The sequence below is a fragment of the Phymastichus coffea genome, unplaced genomic scaffold (assembly GCF_024137745.1).
Source record: "Phymastichus coffea isolate CEN01 unplaced genomic scaffold, Cenicafe_Pcof_1.1 PCOF00070, whole genome shotgun sequence".
NCBI lineage: Eukaryota > Metazoa > Arthropoda > Insecta > Hymenoptera > Eulophidae > Phymastichus > Phymastichus coffea.
This window is the reverse complement of record NW_026706881.1, coordinates 87,928-102,110: the sequence shown is the minus strand read 5'-3', so window position 1 is coordinate 102,110 and position 14,183 is coordinate 87,928. Positions and strand designations below refer to the sequence as shown.

At 45.3% G+C, this 14,183-nt stretch overlaps 1 protein-coding gene across 5 annotated transcripts in view; it reads left to right on the top strand.

Moving 5' to 3' along the window:
• LOC131667753 (TOX high mobility group box family member 3-like) overlaps positions 1 to 14,183 on the top strand; it is a 177,614-nt gene that overhangs the window by 138,449 nt on the left and 24,982 nt on the right. For all 5 annotated transcript variants that reach the window (XM_058941415.1, XM_058941413.1, XM_058941412.1 and 2 more), the window contains one exon: positions 10,980 to 11,081. In XM_058941415.1, coding sequence (XP_058797398.1) covers positions 10,980 to 11,081 — 102 coding nt within the window. The remainder of the gene's footprint in view (positions 1 to 10,979; positions 11,082 to 14,183) is intronic.

The window sequence follows — 14,183 nt, the reverse complement described above, 5'->3', positions numbered from 1 at the left end:
CCCCCCCCCCTCTCTCTCTCTCATTTTAATTGTGCGAAACAAAAGATCGATCGGTATCTCGGGATGACTCGCGTTGCAAATATTTCGCTGTCTTTTTTACTTTGGTTTTTTTTTCTTCTTTTTAGCAACAATGCGTCATCGCAAGAGGATGGCTATCGCGCGCGGGAAGCCTCGTCATAGATTGGAATTTATTGCGTGCGTACTACGCGTCTTCCCTCCCTCTGCTTTATCATTGCCACTGAGCTTTTATTTTATAATGTAACAGTGCACGAGAAGGATGCACTGTTACGTCGCGGCGGAGAGATATGCGAAAGATAATCCCCCCTCTCCCCCGCCAAAGCCGCAGCGACACGTCGCGCACATTTTCTTTATGTACTTTGATACTTTAATGGCCGCCTGCATGTATGATTATTGTATAAAAGGAACGATAAATTTTGGACTGTAAAACTGCCTCCTTCTCCTTCCTTTTTCCAGGAATAAAAGTGCCTTATTGTGTGCGCGCGTTGAAAAACGACTTTGATGTAATTTTATCTCGGCTCGTAAAGTTCGTATGGCAGCGCGCTCGATAAGGATCGAGAGAGGCGAAAAATCACCTTGAGAGATAATGCTAACAATGAGAGACTGACGCAACGACAAGAAAGAAAAAGACGAAAAATAAAATAAAGAAACAAGGAACAAAACAATTACGAAAACTTAGCGGCGATTAGCGAAAAAGAAAAAGAGTTGGCTGCGATCGCGACGCACGGCGACGATTTTTAAAAGGCCGCTTGAAAAATCGACCGAGCGAGCGGCAACGACAGGAGAGAAGATTTTCGTTTATTGCGAAGGGGATTTCCTGCTCGCTCTGCGCGATCCCGTCGGGGGATAAGTGTGCCGAGAGAGAAACTGGGGGAAAGAAACACATAGACGGCAAAGATGAGAAAATTAATGAAAATAACGCAACGTCTGATAAATTGGCTCGATATTGCCCGAGAAGAAGATTCGATTTGTGAGATATTTGTTTTATGCCGGATTAGAAAGCTGTGTGTGTTTGAAGGGATCAATCCCGAGTGTGCTGGTGTGTGGCAATCGATAACGAATTTCTTTTCATCACCGTTGAACTTTGTGAAAGAGTTGTGCGTTAAAAAATAGATTCATGTCGAACGCCACGTACGTTTTATCGATTGCTATGGTCTATTTTGTCGTTCGTGGCGACGGAATATCATTTGTAGATTCGCGCTTGGCATATCCGTCTTCCGGACTAAAAAACGTAATGGCCGGGGGGGGGGGGGGATTTAATGCATAAATGCATAGTTCATCCATAAATTTCATTGATGAATTAAATTTAAAAATAATAACTATTCATAAGGTTCCAACGTCGTTGCAACGTCGATCCATCATCAAACTCTCGAAATTCTTCAAAGTGAAATTCCCCGTCCTCCAAATGACGCTGTATAAAAGTCATTTCAATGTAGACTACCAAATTTCACTTTGAGAAATTCAGAAAATGAAACGAATGAGTTCAATTTTTTTTTTCTGACTTTTCTCTCTTTTTTTTCCATTCCGTCGTTTTCAGGTGAGTTATCCGTTCTCTTCTCTATCTCTGTCTTTCACCTCCCCCCCCCCCTCCGCCCTCTCTCTTTGACATTATAAAACTGGTCGCGTAAGTTGCGAAACTAATATTTATTGCATTTTTATTGTAATCGCATACCGGCAGCAGCGCTATCGAATAAAAAAGACAGAACTGCCGCAATTTATTTGCATCATAAAGAAACCTTGACAGTTCCCGATTTAGAATTCTGACATAGACGTAAAAATTTTTATCTCGCGCGAGAGCTATCCATCAAATCACACATCAGCCTCTCGTGCAAAACCAAAAAAAGTAAGAAAAAAAATCTCTTTTTCTTCAGCGTGAAAAAAATATCTCGCGGAGCGATTACTTGCTTATCCGGGGTAAGTGTTGTAGAGCGAGTAATTTATGATAATCGCTAATCGATAACTCACAACCTTCCCCTAACTTGATACTCCAAGTGTCAAATTTGCTTCTTCTTCGTGGTGTTTCTTTTATAGAAGGGGGAAGAAAGCTGTTTAAAATCTCATTTTACACGACTATACTTATTTATTAATTTGCCTCAGCGTGAAATTGCTTTCGTGCTTGTTGTTTTTCTCATCATCATCATCGAACCGTGTCATCTTTCGAAATTTTCATGTGTAATTTATGTAGATTCGATTAATCGGCAGATCTTGGCTTTTTGTTGTAGCAAATTATGGCATGAAATTGTTTTTCGAAATAAATTTAATACGGAAACAGAAACTTGATTTTAAAGTTTTCTAATTGCCATTCCTCGGTGTGTTGGCACACTTCTCCCTGCCCTCTTTCTCTCTCTCTCTCCCTTTAATAAACCCGGAACGAAAGCAAAAGTTGAAAACTAATTTAGGAACTTATTCACGATGCCGCGGGTATACTTATGTGCATAAGTTTCCTTTCTCTTTTGTCTGCATACTTTTTGATTTCACTTTGGCCTAGAGCGCGCAAGCGCTTTGCGAAGGAAAAATGAAACGTGATGGACGACGAAACTCCACCGTTATCCTTACTTTTATGAACAATCCGACCCGACTCGGAGCCATCCGAATCATTACGATAGCGCTTGTTATTTTCGAGAACATCCCCGGCTTCTCGCGCATTGAAATGTCGCAGAAATAAATCATTGCGTGCATTTCAGAAGACAGCTTCATAAATAGCGCCGGGCAACATTGTCATTGCTACAATCGCATTTACTTTGAATTCCTTTCGCAAGACCATAAAAGCACACTCGCGATCGATCGTTCGTAAGAGCTTGGAAAACGAGAAATTCCAGCGAAGGAACGCTTACAAGTTGGAGCGTATGCGCAGTCGTTTCAATTTTTAATAAAGAAAAACTTTTCGGGAACGGAACGTTTCTTTTACGACAAGTCTTTGCCGCATACATCATGTTATATTGGAGCACTCTTCTGAAATAGAACGGCCAGCGGAGAACTGAATATAGACGATAAAAGGAATATCTTATATTGATCGTAATACACTCGCAGTAAAAAAGTATAATGGAACGTAAAATCTTTCGTATATATTTGTTGGCCCGAGTTCCGATAAGGGAAATAAAAGGAAAAAGCCGTGCGTAAAGCTGTGATTAATTCGACCGTTTTCTTTTTTACAATTCTTTTTTTTTACAATTCTCATGCAAAGCCGTGTCTCTCCTTCCACTTTATCCGCGGCTACGTTTCCAAACATGAGCATTTTTAGTGAACTGCGGTCACGGCCGAGCCGCTGGAATGACGTCCGATTGCAAGCGTTTAACGTCGCGCAAAACGGATTGAGCAGCCCGCCCGGCAATTAGAACAATGGCACGGTGAAAGATGTCCGCTGGAGCGAATAAATATTACGTCGAGACGCGAAATGGCCTCGTATACGGATTTCAGTTTAATGACATGCAAACACCGTCAAGTTTGTTGTTAGAAAGCTCTCGTTTGCCTCTCGCGACTTGTTTTTACTTTTAAATGAAGGAGCCTCGCCGTGTGTATTTTGCTGCTCACGCGCTCGCTCCTCGTCGTCATTCCCACAGCTTACTGCTCCGATTCGGCAGCGTTAACGAACAACACAATTATGAATAATTTTAAGCGAAAATTGTAACGCCGTGAAAATCTTTCACAGTCCTAGTAGTCCGAAAGGAGAGAGGGACACGCGTGTGCAATCGGCGCTGATTTATCCGACGGACTCGTAAGCGAAGAAGGGCACATTGAGTGTATTACACCTGCGCGATAAAGGGAAAGAGAGAGAGAGAGAGAGAGAGTGAGAGTGAGGTGTCATTATCCGCACGCTCGTCGCGTGTCGTACTTGCACGCGCTTATCGACGAAAAAAGCATCGGATCGAGAGTGATTGGAACAACGCGAGATAACGGATTCATTACGCGAGCAATAAATCTCTCGCAGAGCTCGCTCGCGCGCGACTAATTGAGAGCTCGCTAAGTCACATCTCGACGCGTCCTGCCGCCGCAATAACAATCGATTGTTCCTGCACTTTTCCTCCCGCGAAAACGGCGCGCTGAAAACCTACTTCACCGCGCATAGGACAATCAGAGGGAAAGGAAAACAAAGTTGCGTTTAATAATAGTAAAGACAGGAATTTAAATGGCAGCCAAGTGCCTCTTTTCTATTTTTTTATTTTATTGATACTATGCTATACGTATAGTTTCTGCCGAGAGTTGTAAATAATTGCGCGCGTACACCCGTCTGTAATTACGAAAATGGCAAGACTATACTTTTATCGAGTGAGCGTTCTGTCTTTTTTCTTTTGCAATGAGTTTTCTTACTCATTATGATAATTGTTCGCAATTACCGGTTGCTTTTGTGGTCTCTCGACATATAAAGCAAGCTACAGTGACAAAACTGCGAATAAAACGCAGACCGCTATCTGGGAAATACAATTTTTCTGCCGCTTGTATCATGTTAATCGAAGCTCCCTGCGTTCGTTTATTAAAATACGCGAATCAAGTTTGATCGTCCGTAATGAATATTATCACAAATAAATATTATCGCTTTCGCTGTAACGAATGTAAATGCTTGTCGATGTAAACGCGCAAACGTCAAAGTTTATCGCTTGATTGCGTTCGATTGATTGCTCATTTAACGTATTTATTCGCAACGGACTATCCGCCCGAGTAGCGACGACGGTAAAAGGAAAAAGAGAAACATCGATAGCAATCGCATCGCTCCAAAGGAAGGCAAACAAGCCGATAGGACTCTCGGCTTAACCGCTGTATTGTCGTCAAAGTTCGAACCGCCAGTGGTGAAAGTCTGACAATGTCGGTATATTTAGTCGCTCCTCTAATGCCCACACAAGGTCGCGCCTCATTAACTTATCAGCCTGCAAAATACGGGAAGGCAATCGACGTGTGCACGCGAAAAATGCATGTAACTTTTACCAGCTTCTAAATCAGGGTGTTAGGCACAATTGCTCGCAGCGAGAGACGGCCATTACTTTCATTTGCGTTTTTTTTTCGTTGGTGGAGGTCACGCCTGTTAACTCATTTTTCTATTTACGCCGCGCGTGTATGAAGCAGCTTTTCATTGCGATCGCTCTGCCCGTGTAATCGCAGGTTGAAACGATAATTTATTCGATCGTTGATCGCATCGATCGTACGGGGGGAGGGGGGGGGGCATACATATTGTATGCGTCAAACGCTGCCTCTCCGGGACATTGCAATAATTGTAATTGGCCGCGGTTTTGTAATTCAATTTGCAATGCCGATGCGCAGTGTATTTTCTATGTCCATGCAAATTGACCACGAGAAAGAAAGGCGACGAAGAAGCAAACAACCAGGAAGTCGTCGACCCGTCGCTGTTATTATCGATGATCCACCCATACACACGGCATTATAACGGTGAATGGGAAAATCTCAACGTTTTTCTTTGCTGTCGCTCGAGCATCATCATCTTCGACGCGTAATCAAATGATCCGACAGGCGGACACAGCCGCGAAATGGGAAGAGGCTTTTTCCGAGCCGAGGTGTGCAACGAGGGAGTCACGGGGTCTCTCCCTCGAGCGCGCGTATAATCCCGTGAGCAGCCTGCATCCTAGACAAGTTCCGCGGCGAGTGGCCGCGTGGCGCCAACTCTCCGATCTGGCGGGCACTCTCGTAGCTCGATCTCCGATGCCGCGCGCATTAGCACGCGCAGGATGAATCTGCAGTCGACGAGGAAGAGCCGATCGGTATCGTCGAGCGCGCTCCGCCGACGCGCTCGAGCGAGTCGCGCAACTGCGCGCGGCGCTCTGATTCGCCTTGCCCGCGCAATAACGCGTTGCATAAAAGATATAAATTCGATCTCGCGCGCGCTACAACGTCGGCCGACTGAGCTGTTGGCGCGACGCTCGAAAACCGTCCCGCGAACTAAATCACCCTCGCACTTTTAGAATAACTTGTCGCTTTTCAACGCGCTCAATTTAACTTTAATGCACTCGCCTAATCGATTTGCTCTTGCCCACTTTTGAGAAAGCGACCACTGCACGCGCGCTCTCCTTGCTTTCTTCCCGAAAGCCTTCATATTTGATTTGATTTTTAAGGCCGTGGCAGTGATGTCACGTTTAATTACGCTCTCCGACTTCACTGTGCCGTCGGCTTTTATATCTATGAAAATAGACGATGCGCCTTTCTTACTGTTTATCATTCTGATTGTAGTAAAAGACAAAGAGTCCACACGCGTGCCTCGATATCCGCGTCTTCTTGCTAGTTTTCTCTTTCCTTCCCTTTTTCTCGTTTTCTTGTTCTTTCTGTTCGTTTTTTACGTAACTAAGAGCAAAGCGCGAATTAGATTAGATACGTTGTCGACTTTCTAAAAGGATAGAAAGAAACAAACACTCGATAATATTTATTCAAAGTATCTTTCTAGGCTCGTTTTTCGCTCCATCTTGATTACATCGAATGGTTATTAGTAGAAAGTCGAACTCTCAACACATCGCTGCACGCACACACAGACATAACCGTGAAGCTATATATACATTCGTAGCGAGTATTTTTTTTTCACTCAAGAGGCAGATGCAGCGGCGGGGAGCATTAGATTAGACGAGGTTTTAAATATAGTCTCGGGGACCTGCAAATAAATTATTCACGCTCGATAACATTTTCATTTTTCCGTTGCGCGTCTGTTCAACAATGGCCGCAAATAAACAGGCTTAACCTCCATCTTGCGCTAACCCTTACAGTCGAACAAATCGATACACGACATGCTACTCATTTCTCTCTCTCTCTCTCTTCTCTCTTTCGAGATTAAAACGCGCACACAACGGGGACTATTCTCTTTGGACAAACAAAAACAGTAATAACAACCTACGTACAGCTTGCTTTTCTATTAATATTTTCTTAATGGCTTTTTCTCCACAAAGGGTCGCCTTGTTACGTTGAAGAATTCATTAGTTGCTTGTGCACGCTTCGTTTAATTCACGAGGAAAGAGCGAGAGCGAGAGCGAGAGCGAGAGCGAGAGCGAGAGAGAGAAAGGGGGGAAAAGCTGTGTGTCACGCGGCTCCGCATACATAAAACGACTTTGTTGTATTACGTACTTTAACGAGTTGTATTAAATTGTTGCTGGAATCTATTTTTTTAACGACTATATTATATCGCTGTAATATTTATCGCGCGACGCGTCCAAATTGAATTAGACTCTCGTACGGATCGAGGTTTCGCATTAGCATAACCCGTTTTCCTTGTTTCAGACTATCAAAGCAGTCCGCTGCTATAAACAAATATTTTCCAATGTCGAAACTTGGCGCGCGTATTTGCAGAGCGCCGAGAAAGTAATAACCTACATCTCGGCCAAGTTATCCATCGGGAAAGCGAACCCGTTACTTTGTTTCCAGAAATAGAACGGGCAGTGCGTTTCTCGCCGACTAGCGAGCTCGCGACGCGGAGATCGACCAGCGCCGAGAGCCGCTCGTTCGTTATCTCGCGGCTTTTTCGCGAGCAGTCGGGAGCGCGCCGCGGCACACTCGATATCACTGCAGTTCGGCGATCCGGCGAGCCCGCATGTGCATTCTCCGCGCGAATTACGCGAACGCCAATCAATGGCACTCGGCGGCGGAGCAAGGCGGCCTCTCGACCAGTTACGGCCGAGACAGTTGCGCAACAGTACGGGAGCATTGTGCGAAAAGGGAAAACGAGAAAACGAAGCTGCTGCCCCTTTTCCCGGGGCTGGAAGGCGAGTTTTGGGCTCCGCGGCGTACGTACATGTGCTGGAATGTAAAAGAGGTTGGCGCGCGCACGTGCAACTGTATGCATAAATAGAGAAGCGGTGTGCGCGATAGCTGCCAGTGTGTCGCATAATTCTTCCCACAGAGAGAATAAAAACGCAACGAAGCTGGCGATGCAGAGCGTGTTTTAGTATCGTTGCGTTGGGGGGGGGGGGGGGGGCAACCAGTAAGTTTAATCTATCTGAAAGCTCTCCCGCGTACTTTCATCATCTCTCGCGAATGAAATCGGCGGGTGCGCGTTGCGCAAACGCGCTCGAAAGTGGAAAATAATAAAAGTGCGTGCGAAGAAGAAGCGGACGAGCAAACACGAATTAGCAGATCAAACATATCGCGCGCGGCGCAGTCTATTTCCAGCGTCGCGCTATTTTACTTTTATTTATATCTCGGCTCGCGCTCAAAAATAGAATATCGCTTTTGCCTCTCTTGCCGGCCTATCAATCAATTTCGAATACATCGCGCGCGCGATTCATCATCGGAGAGAGAGAGAGAGAGGGAAAATGAAAATAACCATTTCCAAGTTGATGCGCGCGATATCGCGTGTCGGTGAAAGCGCGCGAGCTAGCGTCTTTTTTGGAATATAATACACCGTGTACTCTGCCCGCCGCGTGTCTGTGTGCATGCGCGCGTCGGAATTATATTGCACTCGAGGGGAGAGAGAGGTGTATTAAAATCCCGACATTGTACGTGTTGCGAGGTTTAACGATGTATTTTTAATTCCTCTCTTTTTGTATCTCTCTCCCTCGACGGAAATATACTTGCTTCTCCATTTATATTCCGACAGCGCTTTTTTCCCTTTTTTTCTTAATACCCCGCGACGACTGCTGGATGGACAAAAACACGCTGTTTGAACAACGAATTAGAATGATGGCGAACGTGTTAATAGAGAGAAACTTGGACTCTAATAGACGAACGTTTAACACTTTTCCGAGAGGTGATAAGCTGGATTTTACAAAACACGCCATCGTGCGCTGAATATTCAGGCTCTCGCGAGCGCGAAAAATCCGTTCGCCATCAGATTTTTTTTCGCTCGTCGGGTATAAGCAGATAGAGATGTGGAGCTGTTCGCAAAAATATCTCGCACTCCAATTAAATTTCGCAATTTCCATGCAAATCTTGGGCCCCCTCCCCTCCCCTTTCGCGTTTGAACTTACGACTCCATTGAAATTCGCTGAATAAAATAACAGCATTTGAATAACGCGCGGAGCTCGCTTCCCGCGAAACTCGCACGGTTATTAATGGACGAGAGCGGAAGAAAAGGAGAAGTGCAACAATCTCGGGTTTGTTGCTGCGCCGAGCGCAACAATCAATAACGCTCGGGCTGAAATATCGCCCGAGCCGGCGGAGTTGCGGAGAAGCGGTTTATTCCAAGTTTGCGCTCCGCGAGGTCTGTATTCCTCTCGGTCGATCGATAATGCAGAAGGGCAGAAGGGCGCGGGGGTTAAGCGATACTTTCCATTTGGCCGCGGTGCGCACTTCATTACGTGCGCGCGCGCACCAACAGAGTGACGCAACGCACGAGTCACAGCGCCTGCGTACTCAATTACGTTTTTCTTACTTGCTTGTCGATCGTCATTTCCGGCTTATTAAAATGAGTGTGAGTGTGTGTGTGTGTGTGTGTGTGTGTGTGTGTGTGTGTGTGTGTGTGTGTGTGTGTGTGTGTGTGTGTGTGTGTGTGTGTGTGTGTGTGTGTGTGTGTGTGTGTGTGTGTGTGTGTAGTGTCCGCAGCGAGCGCGAGCGACCTTAATTGAATTGATTCACGCGCGACATTGACGTGACGCGGCGTTAATTAAGTTTGAGACTTCACTTCAAGGATTACACATGTAAGATCGTTCGACTGTACCGCGGCTTTTTCACTCGAAGAAAGAAGCTTGGACAAATTGCTGAATCGCTTTTCGAGCACAGTCCTCGGCCACTTGATCGCAGCTCGCGCCAACAGACTCGAACTTAATCCCGAGCTGGCGCTTACAGTTGTCATCTGCCTGGGCAGTTTGACGCGAGTCGGCGCGAGACAATCCATGCCGAAAGATCGAGCTGGTACAGCGGGGCGCAGAACGAAAATGTCGCGCATGGAAAAACGCTCGTTCATCGGGGACCGGGACAAGAGGCAACGAAACGAATACTCCACGAGAGAGAAGAAGAAGCAGACTCGGAGTCCATTCACCCGCGCGCGCTCGCGCAAACGCAATCCCGGTGCCCCTTGGCCGCCTACAAAAGCGATACACGCCAAAGCGGAAGCGATGCTTATCTCGGTCGTCTTTCCTCAAGACGTCGCCTGGCCGTCCATATGCGCGAAAGCAGCAATCGGCGCGCGCGAAAAATTAGCCACGGATTCAGCGACCAAAATATCATTCTTTCGGAGCGTCATCCTCGCTAAAGTTCACCGACTCTCCCTTGTTTTACTACTTGCTTTCTTCTTCAACTCGTTATTATCCGATGAAACACAGCTGTGTACACGCCATGTTCTCTTTTTTTTTTCTCTTTCTTTTCCTTGTGTTGACTCGCTTTCCGTACGCGGCGGTGGCTCGCTCGCTAATGCTTGCCCTAAGCACCTTTTTATACTCTGCGCTGGAAAGGTGGGGAGAGAGAGAGAGAAAGAGAGACAAAAAAGACTGCCATTGATGGAAAGAAAACTGGTGTGTACATTGTACCTCTCTCTCTCTCTCTCTCTTGTTCTCTGTGTGTAGTATTTTGTTACTTGTACGCTAAAAGCTTAAAAACAGACGGCGTAACTATGTAAATTTGAAAAGTGTAAAAATCGATAACGAGTCGCCATTGCAAGCCGAGAGTCTGTTACTGCGTTGTATGCCTCTTTTCGACCATGTCGCACAGCTGCACGGCTTATCTTTACACGCACGCCGAATGTATGTAGCGCGTGTCGCCCAACCTTTCCAAGAAAATCAGCGTCCCACATTTGATGTACGAGAGAGAGAGAGAGAGAGAGAGAGAGAGAGAGAGAGAGAGAGAGAGAGAGAGAGAGAGAGAGAGATATGCGAGAGCGCGTGGAGAAGAATTTGCAGTCGTCGAAGCGGAAAGTTTTCGCGGGGCACCCCAGCCGCCCGCTATGATCGCGGCTCAAACGCACGCAGATGCGAGGGCTTGCTCGTCGCCTGGTTCGCGCAACGGGGCAGAGATGCGCTTCCACGCGACGACGTCTCCCGCTGCCGCCTTCTCGAGCTCGGCAATCCACTCGTCTTACAGAGCGCGCCTGCTTTCTGTTACAGAGAAGCGAGAACAACCTCGACCTGTCCCTGAACGTGCCGCAACACCACCAGTCGTCGTACCACCATCATCACCACGACGGCGGTTACAACATGGCTGAGCAGGTAAGTCGCTCGCTAATAATTATTCACTACCTCGCCTTTAATGGCTCCCTCCACCTGATCCTCCTCCTTCGACTTATGTCTCGCCGAACTTGGCACGCGCCCTGCGAACAATCAATCGAACGACAACCAAACTCTTTTCTTTCCCATCGTTGCCAATGCATATCAAATGCTTGACACCAAACAGTTATTCCCCGCGACGTTTAGGTTTTTTCTTTTTGCCCTCCTCGATCAAATGCACTCGTGGTTTTTCATCCTTTGTTATGTGTACATATGGAAAAGAAAATAGTTGGCATCGGAGGATAGCGCATGTCTCGATGAAATAGACGATATTAAAAACGAAAACGAAAGAGTAAAGTTCTTATCGCGCGCTCGCATGGAAAATTCCACTCGGATGCTTATTTCGCCATGAAGTAAGGAAAAACAACGAGGTCGATTTATTCAGCTATTCTATTATTCATACGGGAGTATCTCATTTCGAATTTCACTTGTCGATAAATCAAACTCTCGTGGAGATCGGAATGACAATAGGACAGTTTCGTCATCGTGGTTTGGTATAGTACGGGCCACGAAGAAAGAAGAGAAATATTAAACTTGGAAATTGACGGCGATAATGAGCGTGAGATAAAGTTGAAAAGATACATAAAGAAAGTCTAGAGTAAAATAGTCACGTCCATACACACACACACACACAGACGGACACAGACATATTAGTGAGGGAAAAACGTGGACACCTCATTACCGAGATAAACGAGATACTCAATTACGATAAAATTCGCGCTAACTGTAAATGCAATAATCTGCTCATTAATGATAGCCTCTTTTCCTTCGCGCGTTTCTTTCAAGCGACACACACACACACACACACAAACAACGTTGACTTATCGATGAACGCGCGCGCGCGATATAATTAATCCTCTTCGTCTACATTTATTAGCGTCGATTTCTCAGCGATGACGGCAAAGAAAAAGAAAAAAAAGAAAAAAGCAAACAACGACGAAGCGAGACAAATCGATTGACCAATCGTTGCGGCGATGTTTATAATAACGAACGCTCGGCTTTTCGCTCGACGAACGACGAAAAATCACGCGACTCCGACATTGAATCTTTCGTGCCAAAGTGAAATCACTGAAAGCGATCTCTCGGTGCCCTCACGGCTCTGTGCACATGTAATTGGCAATAAGCTATAAATAACGCATCGTGTGATTTTAACGAGCATCCCAGGTCCCCGGGCCTGCAAATATCGCGTCGATTGTTCGACATCGCGCCTCCATTATTTATTATTAATAATCCTTTCGCGTTGCGTAAGAGCTCCGTCTCGATCTTTTGTTGCCACTCGATAATCGCGCGCCTCGCGCACAAGTTGCGCAACGCAGATGACAACTAATTCGAGTTGTACTGCTCGCAAGTTCGCGTCGCATTGACATTCGCTTATGCGCTTGCGTTTGCATTGCGAATTTCGTAACGACGTATTAATGCCCTTGCCTCGCTCTTGTTGCTCTATTAATAGAACGTCGAGTATCCGATTGGCATCCCATATGCCGTTTTTCACGCATCCGTTATTACATTTCGATCTAAACGAGCTTGGCCTTCGTTTTTCTTGTGCTTTTGCAAACAATCTCTTTTGTCTCTCAATTGATGTGTGTGTGTGTGTGTGTGTGTGTGTGTGCGTGCGTGCGTGCGTGCGTGCGTGTGTGTGTGTGTGTGTGTGTGTGTGTGTGTGTGTGTGTGTGTGTGTGTGTGTGTGTGTGTGTGTGTATGCGTTTGTAAAACGAACGATTGCAATTCGATTGTGAAATTCGCGTTCATTCATGCGGCGTCTTTCAGGAGCGCACGTAACGACTCCTTGTAAATGGCTTTTTATCGGGGACTAATTGCACATCGCGATTCGTCAATTTTCACTTTATTGCGTTTTCTCGGCGGCCATTTATTTCACTGTTAATTACAAGTTGTGTACATTCGACGATGCAAAACTCGTGCTTTTATAAAGTCGAAGCATTAAACAAACGAATTCGCTGACAGTTTGCTTACTCGGAGTATCCCGTTTTGTTATGATGGCTTGCAAAGTCGAGTAAATCGATGCTCGTCGCACGTTATAGTTTTCTGTTCGCGATCGACGGCATTTTACAAAACTGCACGCATACATTTTTTAAATTGAACCTACTATGTAACGACTATTTAATGAAAATTGGCAAAACGAGGTTATTAGAATATATTAAAACTTGCGCACGCGGGCGATAGAAATAGAGAAGTTGTATGTATGTGCGTGTGCGCGCGCGTGTGATTGATAAATCGAGTGAAAGGCGTGAAAATATGATAATATAAATCAACGGCTGATTGCGAAATTATCGCGCGCGCAACTCGGCGATCGTTAAACTGTTTTAACAGATTGATTGCAAAATTTGTAACGACGACCATAAGCGTTTCGTACATATACGATTTTCACTTCGATATGCTGGACCGAAGTGACAAGATTGACTTTGAAAAACGTCCATGTTAATTTGCTTGTATACATTAAGATATTAATGTTTGCATACTGGAACGTCGAATCGCTGTCCGTTTTCACTGTCGCAAAAATCAAGAACACCAGAAAAATAACCATTTTTAAAATAATAGTATTACTCTCTCTCTCTCTCTCTCTCTCGATGGACGTATATATGAATTGCTTTTCAATTTGTTACCCCTCTCTTTCTCTCTCTTTCTCTCTCTCTCTCTCTCTCGTCCAATTCTTTATGCGCATAAAATACCCCCGTCGTAAATTTTTACCCCGTAGCCATTCATCAAACTCGCGCTCGCGCACAAAAAAAAATTGAAATAAAAGATAGAATAAAAACAAAAAAGGTCTTTTGTTTTTTTTTCGCAAAAATTTCACGCTTGCGCGTGCGATAAATCTTCCGCATTTTCATAAAGCCAGCTGCAATCAATCATCGACGTACCTCCCCCCTCTCTTTCTTTTCGGATTGGTTGATATACCGAAAATAATGTTTTCTAAATAAATATCGAAAGCGATGTTCTCTCAGTGGATGAGTGAATAAACAATCGTGGAAGCCGTACGCGGGCAATTACTTCCATATAAAGTAGTACATCGGGGCGCGTAATTATCGA